Consider the following 25,920-nt stretch of genomic DNA (forward strand, 5'->3'; position numbering starts at 1 on the left):
GGGGGGGGGGGGGTGGCTTGAAAGCCAGTGTCCTCACTTGCGTGGAGAGGTCACGTCGGCCTCTCCCACAGGCCTCTAGCGGCCTCTTGGCTGGGGAAGCCTTGGGCCGCGTGGAAACAACTCCCTGCCACTGGGTGGGTCTGGAGCAGAGCTCTTGACCTAAACCAGCTCAGTGTTCTAGCACGTTCCAGAGGTGAGGTCAGCCTTATCAGTTTGGTTTGGGGTCATGCCCATTCCTTTTCTTTAGAGCCCAGCAAAGGTGAAGTCGCCCTGAGGCGTCCCAGGGAGTGTGAGATCCTATCTGTCACTGGGAGGGCCAAGAAAGTTAAGGCACAACAGAAGTAGTGCTGGATGGGGGAGGTGCAGGTGATCACGGCCATCAGGCTGCCTGTCGGGAGCGCGACTCGCGGAGAGCCAAGAGGACATCTGCACCTGCAGGGGCCAGGGGCCAGGTGCTGATAAACGAGCCCCCATGAAGCTCTGGGCCCCTGCATGTGCTGGGTGAGCTTGGATAAGTAAGGCGAAGGCAGGACAGGAGACTGCGGAGGTCAAGTGGGGCCAGGCTGGTGGGGGAGCCTTTGAGTCCTGCTCAGATAATCTCCTTTCCAGAGGCAGAGGCCATGGGCCGAGCCCGCCTGTGCTCGAGGCTCCTCGCAGTGCCTGGGCAAGCCCACGGTCCCTGGTGCTGCCCTAGGAGCCTGCGCACCTGCAGCCAAGGCTCGGGGCCCAGACCTAGAGTGAGCACGTGATGTTGACCCATGGGGGGCCAGGCTCCAGGCTGGCCGCGCGGGCACCCGGGGACCCGGCTGGCGGGGCTTCCTGGAATTGGCACAGCCCCACGGCCACTTCCTGTCCCTGCCAGCGAAGCTGAGGTCAGACAGTGCTCATTTGCGTGGCGTTGCTGTGTCTGCCCCGTCTGGCCGTCTTCTGCCAGCTGGACCCCGCAGGTGTCAGGCGGCGTTGCTCACAGGCCGCAGACCGACCTTGCCCAGGTGTTGGCCCTTGGTGTCCAGGGCCCAAACACCATCTGCAGAAAGCACCTTCTTCTTCAGAGAGACCCATGAGGAGCCCGCCACTGGCTCCTAAGCAGGGCTCAGGCAGTGAGGTTCTAGGCCTGGGGGCTCTGAGCCTTGGGCCCTTCCATCCTGGGGGGACAGTCCCTGCAGAGCCTTGGGCTGGGGACGAGTGGGCTCCATCCTTGCAGCCCCTGGGGGGACATTGGACTGAGTTCCTGATCAGTAAGTAGGTACCCAGATGGTGTGGTTTTGGATGGTTCTCTTGGGCTTATTCATGACCTTCCCCTGGCGTGTTTGACCTCAAGTCAGCAGGGGCAGGGGGTGGGGGGGCTTGGCCTGCCCCCCAGGGTGCACCGAGGGCACCGAATGATAGAGCCTGAGTACACACCAGGTGCTCCTACATGGCTCTTGTGATCAAGATCGTGGCTGAGTTTGTACGAGCATCCACGCACCCCTGGTTACTGGGCCTAGTACGCCCATCAGCATTTTACTCTCAGTTGGAGTGTTTTTTGTGTTTTGTTTTGGTGTGGGTTTTTTTTTTTTTTTTTTTTTTTGGTGTGGGTTTTTTTTTTTTTTTTTTTTGGTAACTTATTTTTATCTTAAAATTTTTTTGCTGTTGTTTTGGTGTTTTTAAATGAAAACAGGCACCCTTCACATATCAGCCCTACCCCTGTGGGTGGAACAGCCGAATGAATACGTTTAACAGGAGGCTGCTGTCTAGGAGGGGTCGGGGCTGTGGTGGGTGATTGGGGTCACTGGCGTGGCTCGGGGAGGAGAGGTCAAGTGGGGCCAGGCTGGGGAGGGAGCCTTTGAGTCCTGCTCAGATAACCACCTTCTCAGGCAGAAGCCACGGCCAAGAGGAGGCTGGTGGCCTGTGTGCTAGTGGGGAGTACGTCCCCTCTGCTCAGGGCACCTTCTCTGTGTTCCCCCTGCGTGTGCCTTTGTGACGTCAGCAGCATGGGGGCCACACCTGGGACGGGGAAGCAGCGTGCGGGTGTCCCGGGTCTCATCAAGCACCACCGGTGGCAGCACCCCCAGGACACCCCACACTCAGGGTCAGGGAGGGTCACAGGGTGCTTTCTGAGGGGAGCCTGAGAATCACAGGTTGGGGGTGAGCCAGCGCCCGGGGCCCGAGCGGCCCCCTGGGGATGTGCAGCCTTAGGTCTGCTGGCAGGAATCTCAACAGAGGTCACCTGGTCAGGCAGCCTGGAGCCGGGGCTGGAGCTTGCAGCCAGGCTCTCCTTGTGACCAGGTGTCCTGTGTGGCTGTGGGGTCGTCCTTCCCTCACTGCGCAGCGCCGCCCACCATCGAGGTGCAGGGGGAGCCCCTGAGACCCTGGCTCCTTCGCTGAGGTTGAGCTGGGTGCTCCTGCTGGCCAGGGAGGTGGCCCGTGTCGCAGCAGGATGAGGGTGGGATGGACACACCCCTCAAGGACAAGCTCCCAGCGTGGTCTGCGGACCGACCGCCAGGCCCAGCCTGCTCCTGGCGGTCCTCGGGCAGCCAAGAGCTGGCTTATCTCCCTGGCCCCAGCTGTCAGCACGCATGAGCACAGCCCCACTTATCTGGGGGTGCCAGTGTGGGGAGCCTTTTTTTTTTTTTTTTTTAAGATTTTATTTATTTATGTGACAGCCAGCGAGAGAGAGAACACAGCAGGGGAGTGGGAGAGGAAGAAGCAGGCTCCCAGCGGAGGAGCCCGATGTGGGACTCGATCCGGGAACGCCGGGATCACGCCCTGAGCGGAAGGCAGACGCTTAACAACTGCGCTACCCAGGCGCCCCGTGGGGAGCCTTCCTGATGGCATCTCCGTCCGCAGGCTGGCCAGTGGGCCCGTGCCCTGCAGCTGCGGTCCACGGCCCCCTTGTGTGACTCCGGCACTTCTCGTCCCCAGGCCATGGAGTGCCACGAGTCGAGTCCGTAGGGACAGTGACCACACCACTAACCCTCAGTGCCTTCTCGCCTTAGGCCCAAATCCCAGTGTCGCTATCTCACACACCCAGCAGCAGCCCCCCGCCAGGCGTCTGGTCAAGGTGCCGGAGCCAAAGGCAGGACGGGGAGGGGCGCTACCAGCTGCTTTGTGAGGGCCAGAGACAGTGGGTCCCTGATGAATGCTTTTGTTTACTTAAGATTTTATTTCATTTTGAAACTTTTTAAAAAAGGAACAGCATGGAGAATACTAAAGCATTTATGTACTCGTCAGCCAAAGTCAGTGAACATGAAAGTTTCATCAAGTATTTCACTTACAAAGCCCCCTTTGTTCTGTGAGCAGGTCCCTTCCCCTCCCGCCTGCAGCCCGCCTTGCCTGTCCATGACCTGGTTATCTTGAATGTGACCTCGAGCTGCCGTGGTGTGAAGAGAGGCTCTCTGCACCTGCTGGGCAGGGCTCAGGACGCGTTAGTGGGAGCAGCGGGTCGGGTCTGGGCACAGGCAGGTGTGCACCTCTCTTTCCTGATGGAGGGGCAGTGGCGTGGAAGAGGAAGGACCCTGGGCCTCTGTCCTGCCCCAGTGACCACTAAGCCCAGCACAGCATGGGTGGGCACTGCAGTAGGAACGACCGTGAGCCGGGGGCTCCGGGCAAGCCTGCTCCCCTTCCTGGAGCCTCGGTTGTCCTCTGTGAAATGGGGAGAGGGCTGGGAAGACCCCAGAGGAGCAGGCGGAGCAGAGGCGGCAATCAGGGCTGGCTGCGTGGTGCTGGCTGGGCTGTTGCAGTGTCCAGAGCCATGCCTGCGTGCCGCTGCCAGGAGAGCAACCTGCAAGAAGCCGCGCTCGGCAGGGTGTCCAGCAGGCGGGGGAAGAGCCGCCTCCCGGGTGCGGCTGGGCGACACCTCCCCCACCCGCCCTGCCTCCCTGGGGCATGAATGGGGGAGTGATGCAATGGGCCAGCCTCCTGCCGGAAGTGCTTCTGCATACAGAGTGCTGGCCACCTGGGCCTGGTGAGGAGGGGTCAGAGGCATGTGTGCCTCCGTGACTGTCACAGTCACCCTGTAAGGAAATGTGACGCCGTCCCAGAAAACCCCGGCCCCACCCTCTGGCTGTGCAGAGGCCTCCTGGGATCCGGTGGCAGGAAGGCCCTTCCATCCCGGATCCCAGCCATGCGGCCAGTGGGATCAATGAGCACCAGACTGAAATCATTCCCCTGGGAGGCTAAGACAAGGGAACTCTGCTACTTCTCCTCTCCCTGTCCGCCACTGTGATCACCGTGGGGCTGCCAGATACATGCCAGAGTCCTGGGTCTGCCCCTACCATCTTGGGCCTGTTTCCTCTTCTGTGCAGAGAATGGCAGTGCTGATATGGCTGATGCGGGACAGCCATCTCCCCATTGGTTCTGTGGGCCTGGACTAAGCATGTCCCCACTCCCCGCGGCCACGTGAAGGTCCCTGGTGCTGTTTGCCCTGTGTACATTTGAGCCTTTCCCGGCCAGGCTCAGCTCCTCCTTCAGTCCTTTGGTGTGGACACTGTGTCTGGACGGCAGCCTCCCCGCAGCAGCTCATTTTACTGCGTGGCCTGGCAGGTGCAGGTGCAGACCACAGCCTACGAACCCAAGGGGCTTGGCCGGGTTCCATGCCAGGCCCAAACGCCACTGCTCTTTGCTGCCCTACCCAGCGCGGGAACTGCTGAGTAATGGCAGCTACAAGTGACGACTTTGAGAGCAGTTTTCAGTCTGAACTTCAGTGCAGAGCACAATCTTGGTCGGCCGTTGCATCAGCCAGAGCTCAGAGCAGTGAGAAACATGGCGGGGGGGGGGGTGCTATTAAGGTGTCAGTTAATTTCCTGGAGCGATAAGCTGGTGGCAGGGTGAAGTGAGCTGGGAGAGTTCTTGTTTTTCTTCTACCTGAGCTGTTGCGTCTTACCCAGTTCATTAGTAGGGATTTATTTCTTGGGGCCTTCCTGCTCGAATTGTAAAATTTCATTGATTGACTTTAGCTGGGGAAAAGCCCCCTGGGGTCTGCCAGTCCTGGGTTAGTTCTGTGTCGAAAAGAGAAAAGATGTGCAGACTTTCCAGCGTTTCTTACCTTCAGTGCAGCCCGTGGAGAAGCAGTGGGAGTAGGGGGCTCGTGGAGAGGCCCTTCCCAGGTCCAGGCCCTGCGGGTTAAAGGCAGAAGACTAGCCCCCAGGAAGGCAAGGCCCCGCTCTGTGCCCTTGCAGGTTCCCTGGTGTGAATGCTCCCAGGCAGCCGATGGTAGGCGCCTTCCGGAGGGCGCCGTGCGCGGAGCCAGGCAGCAGCCTAGTGAGCTCACCTTCGGAGCGTCTCCCAGCAGCTGAGAGCGCACGAGTTAGGAGTAGTGAGTTGGAAGGTCTGAGTGTTGAGGGTTTGTTGCCTTTGTTTTAATATAGTTTTGCTTCGCTGTAAGTGGCTGGGATAATAGCCAGCTCGCGAGGTCCCCACACTTCACAGTGTCTCCTGCACGCCTGGTATCTCAACATATGGATGCCTCCACTTTGGGTCAGGGCCAGGGGTCTCCCGGGAAGCCAGGCAGGGCCTGCTTACGCGCATCTGGGCGCGTTTGTGGAGCCTGGCTTAGCGGCCCACCTGTGCCCCCCCCAATCTCACCCCCCTCCCTTCCAGGTCGGGGGACCAGCTGTGATTGGTGTGATTTCCAGTCTTCAGCATATGCTGTTAAAATCCCCAGCTGGGCCCACCTGAGTGTTGCCTCTTGCTGACTGCCCTCCCTGGGCCTGGCCTTGCCTTCAGTCCCCATTTCGTGTGTCAGAATTGCCCCCCATGGTCCCACCCTTGGCTTGTCATATGGATTCATGCTAACAGTGCCTCACTTACCTGTGTCCTCTGTGGGATTCCAGAAGGTTCCCTCTGCAAAAAGAGTTTCCCGCTTTCGGGAAGTTAGGTGGGCTATGTGGGCACCTAAGTTAGGCTCAAATGGTGAGAGGTGCACACGGGTGAGCACAGCCTCCTTCCAGCAGCAGAGGTGCCTTTGTGTTTATAACCTGCGCTCTGAAGATAGTGCCTCAGGTGTGCAGCAGGTGGGGTGGGGGCAGGGTGGGGTGGGCTTTGCTCAGAGTCCGGTAGAAGGTTGAAATTCATTCATTAAAAGTTCTTAATGTCAGGGTATCTGGGTGGCTCACTCCGTGAAGCTTCTGCCTTTGGCTCAGGTCATGGTCCTGGGGTCCTGGGATCGAGTCCCAGGTCAGGCTCCCTGCACAGCGGTGAGCCAGCTTCTCCTTCTCTCCCTCTGCCCCTCCCCCTGCTGGTGTTCTCACTCTCTTGGACGCACGTACTCTCTCGCTCTTTCTCAAATAAATAAAATCTTAAAAAAAAAATCTTTACGATAGCCCAGGGTGTGTGGGATTATAGCTGTTTTGAGAGTCAAGAAATGTGGTTCTCAGCCTCTGACCTTGAGCCAGGAGAGCCCAGAGCAAGGCCAGCGGGGCTGGGCTGCCCTCTCTGGGGCCACCCCTGTCCCCTGTGGCCGCCCATCGCGCGGGACTCACCACCGCCCTCTCTCCGCAGTGCTGCTCACGGCCGTGAACTGTTACAGCGTGAAGGCTGCCACCCGCGTCCAGGACGCCTTCGCCGCCGCCAAGCTCCTGGCGTTGGCCTTGATCATCCTGCTCGGCTTCATCCAGATCGGGAGGGGTGAGTGCAAGCTCTGGGCGCCCCCACCACGTGTCCCACAAGGCCCTGCTGTGCTTGGGGGGGGCGGGCCCCATCCCCGAATGCCCCAGGCCCCGAAGGTCTGCCTTCCTTTGAGCCGGTCACGCTGTCGGCGAGAGGCACTGATGTCGTTACAAAGACCGAATAAGTTAAATCCCGAGCGATGGGGAGAAACGGACTCACCCTGTCCCTTCCAAACCCCCCTCTCCGACCCACACGTGAGGGCGGGGGTAGGACGGTGACATGGTGGTCTGCAGAGGGGCCTCAGGGCTGTGCCCAGCACACAGAGAGCAGGGTGGGATGGAACTGGTACCGGATCAGATCTCGCACACGGGGCCCCAAATCCCAAGGGCCTGTTGGGTGGAGGGTGGCCACCCCCAGGGAGCGTCTTGCCGTGCTGACCGCTCCCACTGTGGTCAGCCGCTTTGTCTTATCCGTCTGGATCGCTCACGCCGTGGCGCTTGGCAGCAGCGCGTCCTCGCAGTGCTGGGAATGGAAGTACGCGGTTTCTCCTGGTGGGTTGGGCATCTGCTCGGTTCTCACAGACCAGCGATCCCGCAGGAGCTGGTGCAAGTCAGCTTTGGGGGCCCCTTCAGGGAGGGTCACCATGAGGACGCACAGCCTCGTGTGCAGGGGACACGCAGAGCCATGGCGAGTGCCCCACAACCTCTGTGTTTGCCTCCTTCCACGTCCGAGTGTTTTTGGAGCCCTGGGGTGCGGGAAGGCAGCACCTGTGCTCCCAGCTCAGCAGGGGCGCTGATAGGCTGCTTCACCCATCTCGGGGGCAGCAGGAGAGCCAGGATTGGGGCTGGGTCTGTGTCATCCAAGATGGCGTGCCAGCGCAGGGCTGCATACCCCTCGTGCGCAGGCTTCTCCAGCAGGGCACCCCACGTGGTGTCTGTGGGCATCTTCATCCTAGCCTGCCCTCTTCACGTGCTGGCTAGCTATGAAGCAAGTGGGTGGAAAACCCGTAATGGCCCCATATCTGCCGTGTCCTCCGGGCATCTGCCTGTGATACCCAGAAATCCGTTCTTGCAGTTCCGGCCTCTCCTGCACCCTTCCCTGTAATGGCCACTCAGGCCACCACGCTTTATAGGAACCCAGCATCCATAGACCGTGGGCCCGTTCCCCGGGGGCGTTCATGATTCAGGAGATTTGGGTGCACACGGCCCTCTCTAGGGCTAGAGAGAAGCCCACATGCTGGTCTACCCTGGCCTAGTAACGTGGAAGCGAGAGTTCAGATAACTCGGGCAGACCGTCTTTATTGAATACATTCACGTGTGTCAAGGTTTCTAGCGTGGCTGTGGCACCTGATGGGAACCCAGCACCCACGAGCCACGATCATCGTCAGCATCGAGGGGAAAATCCCCCCGGATTTCCAGACCACTTTCTGGGGCAGGTGGGTCACTGCTTTGGGAGCTGGACTTCATCCTGGGAGCATGTCTCAGACCACCCAGGAAATCCTTAACATCCTCCAGGCCTCGGGCGTGCCGACCAGGCAGGGCTGGGAGGGGCGGATCGGCCCCGAATGTGGGCCGCCGTAGCGCCGGGGGTACGCTCCGCACTCCGAGAGCCTTCCCGGGACTCCAGGGCCCAGCATCTTCTTGAAGACAGGACTGTATCTTCTTCCTTATTCCTCGCGTCTCGAGGACCCGGGTCGGGGCTGAGTAACCGTGCAGCCTCGTGAAGAAGTCGGCCGGGCAGGACCGGCGGGCCAGCCTTTGTGCAGCTAGGAAACATGTCGGTTGATAGAAGATCTCCTCGTGGAGCTATTTGCTTGGCCGGTCTGATTAGCTTCAGACCGATGAAGAATGTGGAGGGGTGACCTGACTTCTGTAAAAACACTTTTCAGTTGGGGTAGCAAAGAGCTTTTGTTCGGCTAGAATACCTAATGTGTTTAGGATTCTGTTGCTGTCGAGAACGCCCCCCCCGCCCGAAGCAGTTCCTTTCTGAACTCGGGATACAGTGCGGTGTCTGCAGAATTCTGCCTCCTGGTTTTCTTCAGGAGATTTGTGTTGTTCTAAGATGAATGCCTTCCCTTCTGGGGGACACATGGTTGCAAAACTGACCCCCTTCTCCTCCAGCGGAGTCTGTGGTCTGACTCGTCTTCCCTCGGGCAGCCTGCATGTTGCCCGGTCCCTGTGCAGATGGCTGGCGGGAGGCCCTGGATCCTTGGAGCAGGGTCTTGACTCGCTTGTGCTCAGACTGTCCCCTGCTCAGACTGCCCTGCTCACCTGGGCTCTGAGTGGTCGGTCTTCCTCCCCAGCCCACGGAGCACCCGGGGGGCCCAAGGGCTGCAGAGGGGGCTTGAGTCCAGCTGGCCGTTGTTCGGCCATCACGAGACCCGTGAGCAGTCTGCCCTCGTTCTTGCCACCATCCTTCACCGGAACCTTCTGAGGCCCTGAATGTGACTCGGGGCTGAGCCCTGACAAGGACTGGGCCCTGCTGGCCGGAGCTCGGCTGTGATTTGAGGACACCAGACAGCGCGTGAACAGGAGGATTACAGACAGGCAGACGGGGCGCCAGCCCAGACCAGGACTCAGGGCGATGGGGGGGCGGCTGGATGAAGGCAGAGTCAGGGGGACAAAGGCACCGCTCTGCTCGGCCCCAGGCTGGGATCTTGGTGTGGGAGCTGCTTAGCTGCCCAGTAGCTGGGGGTGGGAGGGCGCCCGCAGTGTCAGGCATGCAGGCCTGGCGCCATGCGAGCTGTCTGGATTTGCTCCCAGCATTTCCAGAAGGGGAGACCGAGCTCAGGTCAGCATTTCAGATCCAGTGGCTGTTGTACGAAGCATGGGAGGCCGCAGGGAAGCAGGCCGGCGGGGTGGGCGGAGGGCACCGTGACGCTCATACATGCGGGCTGCCTCCACCTGCTTTTGTCCTTTTGGTCTGTGGACTCCTTATGTGTGATGCCCCACAGGGGCCACAGCCCTAAGGTCAGGCCGCTCCCAAAGCCAAGTTGGCGTTTCTCAGACCAGAGGTGGGAGTGGGGTGCAGAAGGCGCGTCCCTCTGCCCAGGTCCCCCCAGAGGACACACAATGGGCCCCTGTGGTTTTGCTCTTGCTGCAGTGTCAGCGGGAGAGCAGTTACAGTGTGGACTGCCTTGTTGTACAGATAAAAACGGTCCACAGAGCACTTCCTCCCTCCCACTCTACGTCTGAACAGGATACCTTCTGCTGAGGGAGGTCGTGGGAGGTGAAGTCTCCGTGTGCCAAGCAGTCCTGCGCCCCAGCCCCTGCCCCCTGCGCCCCAGCCCCTGCCCCCTGCGCCCCAGCTCCTGGCCCCCCCTTGCAGCAGCCCACACGAGCTCGCCCCGCTGCTGGGACATTGGCCCCAAGTGCTGGGAGACACGGGTGTGGTTTGCACTGTAAGCAGAGGCTCCTGAACGCGGCTCTGATTGTCTTCTACGTCCAGGCACCTGACGTGACAGGGGCATCTCGGAATGGGGGACGCATGGGAGACAGCCCGTGCAGGAGGGGGCGAGCCCCTGCAGCGAGCAGCCCTGTCAAGTGGGCTGTGGCTCCTCTCTGTCATGCCGGGACTGCAGGGCACTGCACCGGGGGGCCATGCAGGGCTGGGGTTTGGTTCTCCACTCTGGTCCCCCGGGTCCCAGGAGCAGGGAGGGGGGCAGGGCAGGGCCGTGGCCCCATGGGCCCCTCTGTCCCTCAGAATGTCCGGGGCCACTGTGGGAGGACTTGTCCCTAAGGTACCGTCGAGGCGGGCGTGGGTGTTTTTCCCTGCGGATGTTCTTTGGTAATTTTTTTAGATTCATTTGAGAGAGAGGAATGCGAGCGAGGGAGGGGCAGAGGGAGAATGCCCAGCGCACTCCCCACTGAGCGCCGTGCCCGCCAAGGGGCTCCATCCCACGACCCTGAGATCGTGACCTGAACCAAAACCACGAGTCAGATGCCCAACTGACAGAGCCACCCAGGCACCCCTGCTCTTTGATAATTCGTAGTTGAGGCCTCCACGCCTCCGCACTGCTCAGCCTCCAGAATCGGAACAGATCTGCAGTCACATGCTCTGCTTGTGCCACCGTCTGGCATGAAGTCAAAGTCGGGGAAGTCGGGCACTCTCACTGCGGCCCTCAGCTCACCCGTGCCCTGGGCAGGGGCAGCCACAGAGCCCCGTGCTGGGCACACGTGGTTCTCAGAGTCTCTCGCAGCCTGTGCAGGGGGGAGAGGGCCCTTTGCAACTGGGATTTGAGGTTTGAAGCAGATCTTGAGGCCAAGGAGCCCGTTCCTCCAGGGGGCTTAAAAGACAGAGGGTCCCAGAGACACTGGCCAGGTGTGGAAGCCCCGACCTCCTGTCAGCCTCCTCAAACCCAGATTCCTGCCCCCTCACTGTTCCCAGACATCCGGCAGAGACAGGACGGGCACTGCGCTCCAGGCACGTCCCTCCGCGGTGGGGAAATGGGAAGACAGCCTGATGAGCCTGCCGCAGGAGGCATCCCCTCCCAGCATGCTGGTCTCCGGGTGGAGCAGGAGACCCATCGCGGTGCTTCCTGCCCTAGCCCATGAAGGGCACCAGTCACGCAGAGCTCACTGGCCAGGCAGGACTCAGATTGCCAGGACCCGGTGGCCCCACACGTGACAGCCTGTCTTACAGAGCAGGAGCCTGAGGCCAGACACTGTTCACTTGACCCGTGATCCGAAGCAGGACCCAACGCCACAACTTGTCCCGGCCACGTCCGTGAGCGCAGTGGAAGCCAGGGCGTCTGACCCAGATGGAGTGAGGCCCGTTGGTCTGTCTGCAGTGTCCTGTTGTCCAAACGCAGGGCTGCACTCCCTCTGAAATTCGTGGGGGGCTCCCTCCTTGTGTTTCCAGCTTCCGGTGCTCTCTGGGCTTGTGGCTGCAGCACTCGGCCCTCTCGGCCTCGTCCCTGTGTCCCCTTCCTGTGTCTCTGTGTCTTCCGAGGACACTCGTGGACTTCAGGGCCTCCCCTAATCCATGATCTCATCTTGAGATCTGTACCTCGATTCCGTCTTCAAACCGGGTCACATTCAGAGGTTCCAGGTTACCAGGAGTTCTCGGGGGGACCCTGTTCCCATCTCATGACATAGATGACCGTCCCACGGAAGCCCAGAGGAATAAAGCGGGATGAGAAGCAGAAGGTTCCAGCGTGGTGGATGTTCCCCAGTTTGGGGCTGACTTTCTCACAGTGTCCCTATCCCAGGAGGGGTGCCCCAGGGCTGCTCTGCCTGTGGGAAAGCACGGGGGTGGGTGGGGCCCCGCCAGCCCTAAGGTTCTGGGATTCTCTGCTGCTGCCTCCAACTGCCCTCTCTCCAGATCACGGCGTTGACAGGCTCCCCGGGCCCCAGAGAAGCCCTGGTGAGCATCTGAGCAGGCCTTCCCCCCACGCAGAGGCCAGGTCTCTGGGGACGCCGGAACTGTGGAGAGCCCTGGTCCTCCCAGTCCAGGAGCCAGAGGGCTGGCACATTCCCAGTGGGAGGAAGGACCACGCCTGTCAGCGTGTGCGCAGAGCTGCTGGTTCCCGTGGCTGTGTCTGTGTGATGCGGGGATTTGGGCTAGCTTTCCCTGAGAGCTGCTCCCTTGGGCCTTGGAGCTTTCCCACCCCAGTTACCCTGGGTCTGCAGGGGGTCCCAGTGGGGGGGAGGTGGACCCAGCTTCTGGCTGTGCGTCGGCATTCCCATTTCCAGCAGCCTTCCCGGGAGGGTCTGGTCAGGGACTGTGTTTTCGGGCTAGGAGGGGCTCCGGGGGCTCAGGGCCAGGACCCACCCTCAGCTGGCATATGCTGCCTTCTTTTGGGGCAAAACTTAGAGGTACCTTTGAGGTGTGCAGAGAAGCCCCAGAGAAGGGGTGGTCCCAGGGTGCCCACGCCCCCACTCTTGGAGCCTGCAGAAGGGCCTGCCTGTATTGCTCGCGATCCCTCTCTGGCCTGCTCTTGGGGGCTGGGGCCCTGTGGGGATAGAACCCTGTGTAGCTTGGAACACAGTGGCCACCAGAGGATTGTTGTCATTCATCTGTGTCTGTGGCACCCCGTTCTGGGGCCCAGCACAGTCTGCATGTCTGCCCTAGCAGTGGGAGCGGTACATGAGGGCCCAGCATCGGTCACTACTCTCCCGAGCAGAGTCCTGCCCCGTGGTGTTGCCACCTGGGGGAGCCGTCCTCTGCCTCCCAGCGTGTTGCGCGGGACCGTCTGCCTCCACGCACCAGACAGCCCGCACCCCGGCCCTGACAAGCCTACGTGTTCTCAGAAAGCACCGTGGGTCCCCCGGCTGCAGAGGGCAGGTGGGTGGTTGAGACCACATGTGGAGTCTAGAATCTGGCCTCCTCCCGGGAGGGCTCCCTTCTCTTCTGCGCCCCACCCCTGCTCACCACCGCCATGGCCACTGGGCACAGCCCAACTGCTAACGCGTATCGTGACACGGAGGTGTGGCCACCTCACCCGCTTCTGGCTGGAGCTGGCCTGGAGCCGGGCGGCCCTCCTGCTGCTCTCCAGACCTCCCTGAAGACCACCTGCTGTTACGGCTCCAGCCCCAGCAGGACCCCAGGACAGCGAGGGCAGGCACAGCCGCTGTCCCTGAGCGGTCTCCCAGGCCCAGTGCCTGCTCCTTGGTGCCCATCGAGAAGGAGGGGCAGCATGCTTGGCCGGCATTTGGTCAGGAGCCTAGAGAAGTTACGGGGTTTCCCTTCTAGGCCGACGTCCAGCACAGTTTGAGTCTGAACAAAGCGGGAGCCCTGCCGGGGACGCATGCACGCCGCCCACTCAGGACAGGTCACTGTGAGACCCCTCCCTCTGTCCCTGGTGTGCAGTGGGGCACGCTGTGTCTAGGGGAGCGGATGGGGTGGGCGATAGCCCAGAGGAACTCAGCAGAGGGTTGACTGGCAGCCAGAAGCAGCAGCCAAATCCTCAGCAGAGCTTTGCCTTCTCCCCCCCCCCACCCTCCCCCCCACACACAGACCAGGAGAGAAGCAGGAGGGCTGCCAGCCACACTCGGCGCTGCGGGGTCTGGGGGCGCTGCGGGGTCTGGGGGTGTGGTCCTGTGGAGTCTGGACGTCTGCTCTCCTCCGAGGGACTCTGGGCACTTCGCAGGCAGGGAGTGAGGTCCCAGACGGCCAAGGGAGGTCCCAGCAGATGGCCCAGCCACACTTGTCCTAGGAATAGAAACCTTTGTGGGCTCCGGAGGGGCCTGGCCTGGCTGAGGCCTCAGGGAGATTCTTTCATCTGTGTTTGGTCAGAACAGCAGTGTTTTCCTGGAGTTTCAGACCCTGCAAAACCAGGCTGTAAGTCCCAGAAAATACTGTTGTACGTCAGGAATTCCACCCCCCGCGTGACCGTCTTAGGAGACGACTGAGTGTACGTGTCCCAGCTCGGGACTGGTGGCCACCTTGAGAGGCGCCTAAGGAAGACGGGAGGTTGCGCGGGGCTGAAAGCGCCTGTTCTTCCCTGGAAACTGCAGGCTGCGTGTCGCACCTTGACTTTTCTCCCCGTCGCTGCACGTCATCCGTAGTAGCCGGGAGTCCTGAGCACCCACATCTCCCCTTTTCCTGCACCAGGTTGGGTGCTGGCCCCTAAAGTGACCTCTGCATGGAATGTCTCCATCACACACGTGCACACAGGGTCACTAATTCAGGGGGGAGCCAGTTTGAACCACTGCACCCAAATCTGTACACAGCCGATGTGAAAAAATTTTAATTTGAATGATCAGCAAGATACATGGAAGTGGCTGTAGTCGGAAGATGGGGCAGACTCACGAGAACGTTACAGTTTCCTGACACGCCTGCATTCCGTGAGAGGAGCCTTTGTGTGGAAAGCCTTCCATGCTCCAGAAGTGGCCATGGGGACCTGCAGTCCTCGGGAGGTCTGGGGGAGTGAGAGCGGCCTCAGCGGGCTCCCCCAGACTCTTAGGAGCAGCTGGGGCTTCTGGGAAGGGTAGGGCAGTGTGGACTCGCGCACATGGTCCCCAGAGGTGAGTCCTCAGTCGTGATCCTGGATCCCACTGCGAGCTGGCAGTTCCCCACCCCCGGACAGGTGGCCCGAGCCTCCATGTCCCCAGCTGCTGGGCAGCAGAAGCACGTGGACAGGGCCGTGGGAGGTGGTGGAGCTCTGCAGACCATTTCTCTGGGGGACCCGCCAGGAGGGAGCGGGGGGGGGCGGGTCTGGCAGCTCTCTGGGGTGCTGTTGGATGAAGGGGGTGCTGTCCTGAGCCCACTCTCTACATGGCCCCTGTCCACCCAGCCTGCTGACCACTCTGTGACCAGGCAGTCCTAGGACCTGGGCCTCCGAGACAGGTCACATGCGGGGGCAGTGGGCTGGGTGAGGTGCCGGCCACCCCGGGGCCTGTTTATCTATCACGAGACCATGGCCACGTCCACGTCCCGGCTGGGGTTTGAGATCGCAGGCCTCAGCACCCCTGTGGGGTCAGGACAAACAAGCTCGTGAGCGGAGTCCAGAACACGGCACAGACCTGAGCTGCTTTGGAAGTGTAGGCTTCTGGTGGCGAGATGACAAGGTGTGCCGGGAGCTCCCTTCTGCGGTCCCCTTGGCGAACCCCTCACCTGCTGTCATAGTGTCCTGTTTCTGCCATGACTGAGGCCATCACCCCTGTACCTTGGGCTCCCAGGGGCGCCTGCAGACCCACCGGCTGTGGGTCGGGGTCCCATCCCTGCCTTGCCCCGCGGTGCCTGGACCAGTGGCTTCTCAGCTGGGTACCACCCAGGCCTTCCCATGGAGAGCACAAGGACTCCGTTAGAGATGGTCCCCAAACTAACGGGCGGTCCCCACCCGACCAAGAGTGCTGCCCGTCCTCCAGCTGTGTGTGCCTGGCAGGCGGCCGCTGCAGGTGGGCTGAGTGCCCAGCCCTGTCCCATGTCCCCGCTATAGCCGTCCCCAGAGCTGGGCAGCCCTAAACCTGTGTCCCCTGGGACCTGGACTGTGCCCTTACGTGGAGAGAGGGTCTTCATGGATGTATTTGAGGCAAGGATTGAGACAAGACCTTCCTGGATCACAGTGGGCCCTAAAACCCATGACACGTGTCCCAAGAGGATGGGGGATAAACACTGGGGTGGTGTGACCACACGCCAGGGCCCCCTGGGCCGCTCCCGGTGGAAACGGTCAGCAGAGAGGTGGACGGAGCTCTGCCTGTCCCTGCTGTTGTCTGTCTAGGCGGAGGACCCAGGCCGAGATGCCCCCAGGGACGGCTCTCTGGGAGGTGCTCGCGCTGCACGGCCCCGTCACTTCATGCCACCGCGGTCTCTCGGGCGCTACTGGGTTCCAGGGACAGATCTGAGTTGTTTTTGAGAAGTTTCCTGCTGATACTTGCTGACAGGTCATGCTCTGAACTCTGTCCCACGAGCGAGGAGCCTGGGTTTAAGGTCAGCAGCTCGAGATTCTCCCAGCACGTAAGGGGGAGCCAAGACTCAAGCCTGGGTGCCCCGACCTGGGGCTCGTGTCACGGGTGCAGGGGGTGTCCTCTGAGGTGACCGGGCCTGACCAGCCCCTCCTCCTGACCCGAGTGAGCCGCAGGTGGATGCACATGTCCCTCAGCGCGTGCATAGCCGCCTGGCACTTAGAGTGACCGAGGGTCTGCAGAGCTCCTCCCCGTCGCGGGTGGGCTAGGGTGTCTTGGGGACCATGTCCCCCAGGTCAGCTGTGCCTGCTCGCTCCTGGCCCCAGGGTAACTGTGGGAACACGGGCGAGGTGGCTCAGCAGGTGCGTTTAATTTGTTGCAGTGGAAAGCCTTCAGCCCAGCGTTTTTGTTTGTGACTGTGTTTTGCTCCAGGAACATTCCAGAAGTTGTGGTGTGACCTCTTTGCAGTGCTCTCTAATCCGGCATTCCTTTCTGTCTGTTTGGCCTTTTCCAGGTGACGTGTCCAATCTGGATCCTAAGTTCTCGTTCGAGGGCACCAAGCTGGACGTGGGGAACATTGTGCTGGCGTTGTACAGCGGCCTCTTTGCCTATGGAGGATGGTAGGTTCTAGAATGTCAGGGCCTCTGGGCTTTGGGACACACAGGCTGTGTGGGCCCTCACATGTCGAGCGGTCCGGGTCTCTTGGCCGTCCGTGGGCAGCTCTGGGGCACGCAGGCAAGGCCGTCGAGCTGCTGCTAGCCCCACGCATCCCAGAAAAGCACAGGGGTGCGCCAGTGCAGCCCTGGGCACTGCTCACAGCGAGCCTGCTTCCTGTGGACAGACCTTTGCTGACGGACGTGAAGCATTTAGGCTCAAGGTGCTGGGCTTGGTGGTTCTCTCCCCACCAGGAGCGAGGTACCTGCCTGCGGCCCTGGCCGACACCTTCCATCCCCTGGGTCCCCAGCAGCGGCCCCTGCTCTCGGGCCAGGCTGTCCCAAGCCCTAGGAGTAGCTGCTGGAGGCGGGCAGGCCGGCAGGCAGGGAAGATGCAGGAGAGGGTCGGGCAGCAGACGGGGTGCCTTGGAACACGCTTAGTGCATCAGCGCCTTCCACGTGCACACGGAAGCCGTGAGGGCTGCCCTTCGGCTCTCTTCCCCACGTGGCCTCTGAGTCTGCCCTCGAGTGCTCGGTGTGGACGCGAAGAGCTGCACGTGGAGCGGGTCTGCGTGTGGGGGAGGTGCACAGGGTGCCCCCCTTGGGCCGGGCTGTGCCTCTGCCTCAGAGACCGTGCTGGCTGCCCGGGGGTCAGAATGCATCAGAGGACAGGCCACGTGGGGGTGGGCAGCACTGATTCCCCTCAGGACACGGGGCCCCCAGCTGCTCACCAAGGGGGACCCCTGCAGGTGTGGGGGGAGCCCCAGTCTGCGGGCCCAGAACAGCCAGGAGGGGCTCCCGGGGGGTCTGAGTTGTTTTCCCTAATAATTGTGGGAGGAATGTATTATGAAATTCTGCTCTCTCAATTCTAGGAATTACTTGAATTTTGTCACAGAGGAGATGATCAACCCCTACAGGTATGAGTATGAACAGACTTGTGCTATTTTAACGTGAGAGGAGGAGGAAGCCTGGTCCTGTCTCAGAGGCAGCCACGGGCCCGGCCTCGGACGAGAGCAGGGCCTCACCGGAGGGGTGCTGGGGCGGGGTGCTGGCTTCTGGCCCCTCCTCACTATCTGCATGGTGTCCGTGTGGCCTGGAACAAGGCTCCCCGGAGGCCCGGGGCCCGAGGCTGGAGGGCCTGAGTCGCTGGCCCAGGTTCACGCAGCCGCCCACCTGCCAGCTTCCAGCCCCTTGCCCGTGCTGGTGGCCGCTTTCCCCGCACAGTGAGGCTCAGGACCCGGCCCCCCTGTGTTGGAGGGGACACCAGCTCCCCACCGTCCAGTCTGGCCCTGTGCTGGGCTGCCCTTGGGTGACGCCCCCCTCCCACTCCTTCCAGAAACCTGCCTCTGGCCATCATCATCTCCCTCCCCATCGTCACCCTGGTGTATGTGCTGACAAACCTGGCCTACTTCACCACACTGTCCACGGAGCAGATGCTGACGTCCGAGGCTGTGGCCGTGGTAAGACACCGCCTCAGAGCCTGCGAGGCCGGGCACACCAGGCCCCTCCTCCGTGAACCACATCCTCCGTGGAGCGGTGGAGCTGTGCTTCGCCACCCCCCCGAAAGAGTAGGGCCCTGGCTCTTAACCCGGGGTCTCGGGAGCCCCGTCGCCCAACCTCCCCCAGGCCGGTCTGTGTGACTTGTAAAGCCGAGTGTGGGGCTGGGGGTACGGTGAGTCCCAGGCAAGCCGAGCGCAGGGAGGTGGCCTTTCCCCACCCGCAGCCCGGATGCACGCTGCACTTGTGGGCCCTGGGTTCAGCGGAGCGACGCGGCCTCTCCGGACCCCGCAGAGGCGGCCGGCTGAGTGCCTTGTCAACCCCCAGACCAAGCCCCAGAGCCAGGGCCTCAGCTCTTGCGACACCCGCCCACTCCACCTTCTGAGTAAACACCCAGCTCCGCGCGGGGGGCGGGGGGGGGGGGCCACTGGGGGCCCAGCCAGAGACAGCCGTGCTCCCCTTCCCTTGAGCGGATGTGCTGATGGAGGGAGGCTGTGCACAGGGCCACCCTGGCGTCCTGCAGGGTACAAGTGCCTGCGGGTGTGGATGGGGAGTGAGGCGCAGGGCCCCGTGCTGAACCGGGTCCTGTCCCTGGGGCTGCCCCCCAAAGTGCAGACCCCACGGGGTCACTCCAACTGCAGACGTCTCACGATGGGCATGCGGGAAGCCGTGCAGGCAGAAGTGTGCTGGGGCCAGGCTGTGAGGACGGCCTGTTGTCCGGGTGGAGAAGTTGGAGTCCTGTGCTGGGTGCCTGGGGGCCGAGAGGCTCACGCTCACTGTCTCTGTAGGACTTCGGAACCTATCACCTGGGCGTCATGTCCTGGATCATCCCCGTCTTCGTGGGCCTGTCCTGCTTTGGCTCCGTCAATGGGTCCCTCTTCACGTCCTCTCGGTGAGCCCCCACCCAAACACCCTTGCGTCTGCCGGGCTCTGGGGAGAGGCAGGAGATGCCGCTGGCGCGGGGGAGGCCGTGGCACACCGCCTTCTAATGTGTGCTTGAGGTTATATTTTGTCCTGTTTGAGTAAAACGGAAGTAGGGGAACCGTGAACTCTACTCTGTCCCCCGGTCCTCTGCTCGGAGGTGACACAACTGTGTCCTTCTGGACTCTCACGGGTTCATTTCGAAACCCTGCCCAGGGCACTGGAGGCCCAGGGGGACAGGAGGTGAGGAAGGTCGAGTCTTTCCCTTGCCAGCTGAGCCCCTGAGGGACGCCGAGAAGCCCAGGCAGGGAGCCCAGCCCCAGGGGCATGTGCCCTCTGCGCTCCCTGCCCTGCCTGGGGGCGCGTGGGGAGGAGGCTGAATGGCCACTGCTCTCCCCGCAGGCTGTTCTTCGTGGGGGCCAGGGAGGGCCACCTGCCCTCCATCCTCTCCATGATCCACCCACAGCTCCTGACACCCATGCCGTCCCTCGTCTTTACGGTAAGCGGCAGTGCCGTCCAGTGTCCTGCACTCCGTCCCCGGGGCGATGGCACGCGGGCTGAAGGGGGAGACTGGCGTGTCCCTCGGGGCCCGTCTTGGGAGCTTCCCAGCCGGAGGCCGGGGGAGGGAGGCTGCGCGTTCTGTCCGCACGAAGCCCGTCCCGGCTCCGCCTGCTGTCCGCTGGCTGCAGACTCGAGGCGACACTGAGACATGAGTCATTGGCATGAGTGGGTCTTCACGTTGCGCTTCAGAGATATTTTTTTTTAAGTTTTTAATTCCAAAAGCTGCGTGTAGCGGTTGTGAAACAGAAGACCTGGGAAGCGTGGAAGGGTGCGAAGCGAGCGCTGTCCAGGGGCGGCTGGGCGCGGGCCGCTCCGGGAGCTCTGCGGGCGTTTCGTCACGAGATCGCGTTTCTCTGCTCACAGTGCGTCATGACCCTGCTGTACGCCTTCTCTACAGACATCTTCTCCGTCATCAACTTCTTCAGCTTCTTCAACTGGCTCTGCGTGGCCCTGGCCATCGCCGGCATGCTGTGGCTCCGGTACCGGAAGCCCGAGCTGGAGCGGCCCATCAAGGTAAGCGGCCGGCCGGTCGGCCCGGCACAGCCACTCAGTCCTGTGCCCTCTGGCGTGTGGCCAGGCGAGCCGCTGTCCCTCCGTCTTCCCTGCGCCGGCCGGCGGTTAGGGCACCTTCTCCAGAACATTCTGGCGAGGCTGGAGCAGGTCTGTGTGGACGTGCTTCCGAGAGACGCAGAGAGGTAGCTGTTTCACAGGATGACTGTTATCGGGAACCTCTTAAGTGCCGACCACGTGACTCCAGGTGCTGGGGTTCATCAGAGGACAAATTAGACCCCTAAGTCCCCTAGAGCCTCTCTTCTAAGGAGGGCAGAAGCAGTAACTACGGAACCCGCGTGCCAGGTGGGGGGTGATGAGCACTGCGGGGCAGGGGCAGGTGCCAGGGCAGGAGGGGAGACCAGCTGGGGTGCAGGTGGAGGTGCCCACAGCGCCCGCCCTAGCCTCGGCCTGCCCAGGAGAAACCAGGGTGCTGGCCCTTGTCAGCTCAGTCCTGGGGTACAGCTTCCCGGAGTGACACCGTCTCTCCAAGAAGGGGTGCAGCAAAGGCCCCGTGAGCACGTCAGCCACGGCCCTGTCCCTTGTCCAGCACCTGCTGGCATGTGGTCCTCACGATGGGCACCTGTCCACCAGCCTCCTCCCTGCTCCCCACCCAGCAGTCTTGCAGAGGCCAGCGGGGTCCAGGAGAGGCTCTGGGGGGACCAAGGCAACCTCAGTGCCCGGGATCATCTCAGCTCTCGCTTGTGGGGGGCGCCATCCCCACATCAGCCAGGGCTGTGACTGGCACTGTCACAGTGGGGCAGGCGGGGCGTGCCATGTGGACTGAGCTGGTGGGACCCTGACTCGTCCGTCACCCCCCGGGGTCTGCCGGTGTGCAGACAGACGGCCGAGCCCCAGTGTGGATGAGGCTGCCTGGCGGAAGGCACAGAGAAGCAGAAGTGGGACGAGCGTCCCGGGAGCCGCCAGCCGGTCTGTGGGCGTGTCTGCAGCTCTGCCTTGAACTCTGTGGGTGGGCCGCGTTCCGGGGGGCGGAGGGGGGGGCTGCAGACCGCAGCCCCGCCTGTCCACAAAGGGCTCTCTGAGAAGGCGAGTGCTGCTGTGTGTTTAGTGGGTGGCCACGGTCTTCCCAGAAGCGCGGGGCCCCTCCTTTGGGTGACTGTGTCGGGTGCTGGGCCCAGGTCTCCACCCTGTGATGGAACCAGGAGGCTGACCTTCCCTGACCTTGGGAAGGGTCAAGGGACCAACCTGCTTGTTTCCATCTGCCCATCAGCACTCTCTGTGCTTGGAGTGGTTACTGCCCGGCCCCCCATGCTGAGGGCGGGTAGAGGTCTCCGTGGTCAGGAGCCTGGCTGCCTCGTGTGAGGCCGACTCAGAAAACCACGCAGGCTGGAGCTGGCAAAGGCTAGAACAGGCCCCAGAGGTCAGAGCCGTCCATAGCTCGGCCGGGACACAGGAGTGGCTTGGAGTGGGGGTGCAGGGGGTGCCCAAGACGGGGGTCCCAAGGGAAAAGATGCCCCCAGCAAGGACACGGGATGGGGTGCATTCAGCAGGGTGGATGGGACTCAGGACAGCAGGTGGTGGGAGGTGTGGGACGGGAGTGATGGAGGACAGGCTGCGGGCCTCAGCTACTTCCCCATCCACATCCCCAGGTGAACCTGGCCCTCCCCGTGTTCTTCATCCTGGCCTGCCTCTTCCTGATTGCCGTGTCCTTCTGGAAGACCCCCGTGGAGTGTGGCATTGGCTTCACCATCATCCTTAGTGGCCTGCCTGTCTACTTCCTTGGGGTCTGGTGGAAAAACAAGCCCAAGTGGCTCCTTCACAGCATCTGTGAGTACCTTTGTCCTCAGCCCGGGGCCGCGGCCGTCTGCAGTTCTGGTCTAACCCCTCATCCGGGAACAGCTGAGCGCCCCCTGTCCCAGGTCCCAGGGTCAGCCAGGGGCGGTGACAGGGTGCGAGGCCCCGGCCAAGGGGCCGGCAGTGAGGCATTTACAGTGCTGACCAAGGTTCGGGGCGCTGTGGCGTGTTGGGCAGTGACGTCTGGACACGTATTTCAGGGATAAGACGCTCAGCTTGGCACCAGCTAATCTCAGAACAAGGAATTCCAGAGAAGCAGGCTGCTTTTGCCAAGTAATGAAATCCCACCGTCTGTCACCAGCTTAAACACAGCCGGCTGACCTAGAAAGGCAGAGAAGGACAAGGCAGGATCCCAGGATTGCCGTCCTGGGCTCCATTCACAAGCCAAGCTTAGGTCCCATGACTGAAATCACGCCGAATGTGGCAGGATTCTAGAAAAGTCAGGGCATCCGTGGGCCTGCACCCCAAGCACCGCGTGCCAGGTGGCCGTCCTGCGTTCTCACTGGCGCCTCTCGGTCATTTGGGGGAAGCTTTCCTTCCAGCCCAGCCCACAGGCTCCCTGTCAGTCATTTTTCAGAAGACGCCGCCCAGGGGCCTGAAGCAGGACCCCCTCTATCCTGAGATTAGCACCCACGATGAGTGCTTGCAGGGTCCATGGGTGCCAGGTGTTGGTTGGGCCCCTGGTGCATGCCCACCTGCTCCAGCATCTCTGCAGGACTGCAGGCGAGCCGTGGTCATCCTGAGGACGGCGTGCCAGCTGCCGGTCCTGGCGTCTGCCTGGACCCTCCGTCCCATCGGGGCTCTTGAGAACCCCGGGCTCTGACACAGGCCGAGGGCTGGAGCCCATGCCTGCCTACCGCCACGTTCCTCGGCCACACCAGCTGGGTGACATGCGGGTTGGCTCCCAGCAGCAGGGAGGCCCATGGGCCCCGGGCGCGTGTACATGCATCGGGAGGTTTCCGAAAGAGCCCTGGGTTTGTAGCCGCCCCTGCCGCTCTGGGAGGTGTGGCCACAGGGGACGGGGTGAGCTGCAGCCCACACCGCCCGGCGCTGCCCTCAGCTGACTAAGCTGTCCCCCCGCCCACAGTTTCCACCACGGTCCTCTGCCAGAAGCTCATGCAGGTGGTGCCCCAGGAGACGTAAGCAAGAAGCACCGAGAAGCTGCCGGAAAGAAAATGAACAAAGATGGTGTTGAAATATCTCACCCCTTGAAAAGCGACTCCGGTCCTGTCATCCAGGCAGCTCAGCTGAGCGCCCCGCTCCGTCCCTCCACTGGGTCAGGGGGCTGGGGTCACAGTGAAAACTGGTACGACTTTAGTCCCAGAAAGCGAACGTCTGTCTTAACCTCCACGAGTGTAGCACCACGAAGAGGCCGGGCCCCTGACCCACCGCAGGCTGGTCGCCGCGTTGGGACTTTCACCTTTCAGCCTTTGTTTATTTGTGGTGTTGTTTTTTTTATTTAAATTTTGGGTCAAGTTGACGCCACCAAGATGATGATTTTCTAAAGAAATGAGGGGAGTGGGGCGGGTTTTCGCCCTCCGCCCCCCACAGCATGGTGTGCTTCCGAGGGACCAGGTCGTGTTGTGGGGCCCAGCCCGGCACAGGCTCCCAGGAAGGGAGGGATGCCAAGTGCCGAACACTCCAGTCCCACGAACACTCCAGTCCCACGAGCGAGCTACCAAGACTCGGACCTCGCCGTGTGGACCTCAGAGTTGCACTGACGGACGGCGGCCAGACCACGTGCTTGGCTTTCTTTTGTTGTTGTTACAGATGCAGTGACTTTAGTGAAACTAATCTCGGGACTTAGGTCTCTTTGCCTTAAAGACCCAAGTGTAGTTCCCTCCCCGACCCCCAGAAGAGAGAAGAGAAGGTCTCCAGAACAGCTGCCTGGAGAGAGTGACTGACACTGGCCCCCCCAGCTCGGCGGAAGGCGGGTTCCCGCGGCTGGTGTCCACCGCAGGCAGGGTCCCCGAGCAGAGATCTCGAGCGGCTGACGACCCCAAGCTCCCGACCATGTGCGCCACCCGGGACATCAGCGCAGGGTCCGCGTCTGGGCTAGAGCCCGGTCACCTGGGACGCACCGGGCTTCTGGCTTCGCGCACCCCGCCCTGGACACCCGCATGAGCGGAGGCCCGACGGCAGGAGGACTCGGGTGTGGGCTATGGTCGCGTGGCTTCTGAGCTGTTCCATATCCGGTACTGGGACTGACCGAGAGTTTTTCCAGGCAAAGACTCACATTTGAAATCTACAGCGAACCAGGTCAGAATGGCAGACACCATGGTGGGGAGTCCTGAAGGGCTTCCCCCCGGTAGTCCCTCAAGACCACCCTCTCCGGGGCCGGAAGAACTGACCCCAGCAAGCCGCCTAGAGCTGGTTCGGGCTCCTGGGGGGAGCCGCCACCCCCCCAGGGGCATGGCCCTCCCCAGGCCCGACTCCACTGCTGGGACGCTGGGGCCGCTGCTCTCACTGCGGCTGTCCGGACTCCTCGGGCTTTCGTCTTGGTGCCCGTGGAGCTTTCCCAGGGGTGGCAGCTGAGGCCAGTGCGGAGGTCCAGCTGAGCCCTCAGGCATCGGGCTGGAGCCCCGCAGGGCCGCGTGAGCTTGGCGTGGCCAGCCTGCTACCATCCGTCCGGGCTCCAGGACCCAGAGCAACCTGGAAGCAGCTCGGGAGGCCGAGAAGTCTGCCCGTTGTCCATCCGTCCTGCTTTGTGTCTGAGCACAGCGCTGGCTCTGGGAGGCATGCGGGGAGCCGAGGGGTCCTGGCAGCCTGCAGGCGGATCTGGGGAATCGAAGCACCGTCACCCCTGCGGCGATGGGGGGCCGGGAGGGCCAGGGTTTCCTTCTCACGCAGGCGGGTCACAGGCTGTTCTCAAGCCTGCTGTGAAGGCGGGTTAGCGGTCCCAGCTGCCGTTCCTGGAGCCGTGCCCCCAACCCGGCCCGGTTGGGGGGCCCTCAGACGGCGGTGCCGAGTCGGCCCTCCTGCCCGCAGACACGGGGTGGCGCTTCACAGTGGCGTTCTGGGCAAGGCAGAGACTCTGCTCTTTGTGACCGCTCTCCTGACGCGTGTCCCGAGCACGCGCGTTTGTCCGGCTTCGTGTTTTTTGTTTTAAAGCAAACCCTGTCGTTACCAGCAAGCCTTTGTGCGTGGGTCTGCTGTTTTACCCAGTCCTGACGTGTCACTAATTTAAAGGATGCTGTTGGCTCCATGTGTATTTATTTGCGGGGTTGACGACCACCCTTGCTGCTGCGCGGTGTTCCGCTGTCCTGGCGTCCCCGTGTGTCCTGGCCACGTCAGCCGGCCGCGACACCTACTGCGGAGTGGCGTGTGTGGCCTAACGTCTCTCTCTCTTCCCGTCAGTGGCTAACCTGTTGCACGTGGCTGGTTCAGGGTGGGGAGTTTGGGGTTTGTGTGGGGGGGGGGTTTTCGTTGGTTTTGAAGAAACACGATCAAAATCTTAAGTATTGCTGGTGGTTGTCCGTGTCTTTTGTTCAGCGCCGGATTCTGGGTGTAGGAATGATCCCGGGCGTTGTCTGCATAAGGGGGGTTGATCGTGTGTGTCTTGGCCCACCTCATTCGTTCGCTGCGTGGCCTCCTTGAGGCCGGCAGCGTGGGAGGCCCGCCACAGTGGCCACAGCCCCCATCTCAGGATGGGTGGTGCCGGCCAGGAAGGAGGCCTGAGTGGGAGTTGGGATGTGCCTCTCGGAGGGGGCGTTGCAGTTGAGATGGAAGAGAGCGGGGCCGCGGGCCGGTGCGGCTGCCGGGGCCAGCAGCAGGAGGGCAGGGGGAGGCTCATGCCAGCTTGCGGTCAGGAGGGAGGGCCAAGCCCCGTCCCTCATTTCCACAGCATCCTTGAGTATCTCATCCGAGCCCCAGAGTGGGACAGGGCTGACGGCCACACCACTCCTCCACGGACCCACAGACGACACTCAACGGAACTCCGGCATGCTGTGTCCTGAGCGTTCGTGTGTGAACAGGGCCTAGAGGACGGG

General features: G+C 62.1%; 1 protein-coding gene across 1 annotated transcript in view; it reads left to right on the forward strand.

The window, feature by feature from the left end:
* SLC7A5 (solute carrier family 7 member 5) overlaps positions 1 to 25,392 on the forward strand; it is a 35,277-nt gene extending 9,885 nt beyond the window's left edge. The window contains exons 2-10 of the mRNA XM_040633200.1: positions 6,481 to 6,606; positions 16,450 to 16,555; positions 17,461 to 17,505; positions 17,925 to 18,048; positions 18,874 to 18,977; positions 19,409 to 19,505; positions 19,931 to 20,080; positions 21,727 to 21,904; positions 23,019 to 25,392. Coding sequence (XP_040489134.1) covers positions 6,481 to 6,606; positions 16,450 to 16,555; positions 17,461 to 17,505; positions 17,925 to 18,048; positions 18,874 to 18,977; positions 19,409 to 19,505; positions 19,931 to 20,080; positions 21,727 to 21,904; positions 23,019 to 23,074 — 986 coding nt within the window. The 3' untranslated portion in view covers positions 23,075 to 25,392. The remainder of the gene's footprint in view (positions 1 to 6,480; positions 6,607 to 16,449; positions 16,556 to 17,460; positions 17,506 to 17,924; positions 18,049 to 18,873; positions 18,978 to 19,408; positions 19,506 to 19,930; positions 20,081 to 21,726; positions 21,905 to 23,018) is intronic.
* The last annotated feature ends 528 nt before the right edge of the window (positions 25,393 to 25,920 follow it).

The sequence above is a fragment of the Ursus maritimus genome, unplaced genomic scaffold, assembly GCF_017311325.1.
Source record: "Ursus maritimus isolate PB19 unplaced genomic scaffold, ASM1731132v1 scaffold_19, whole genome shotgun sequence".
Classification (NCBI taxonomy): Eukaryota; Metazoa; Chordata; class Mammalia; order Carnivora; family Ursidae; genus Ursus; species Ursus maritimus.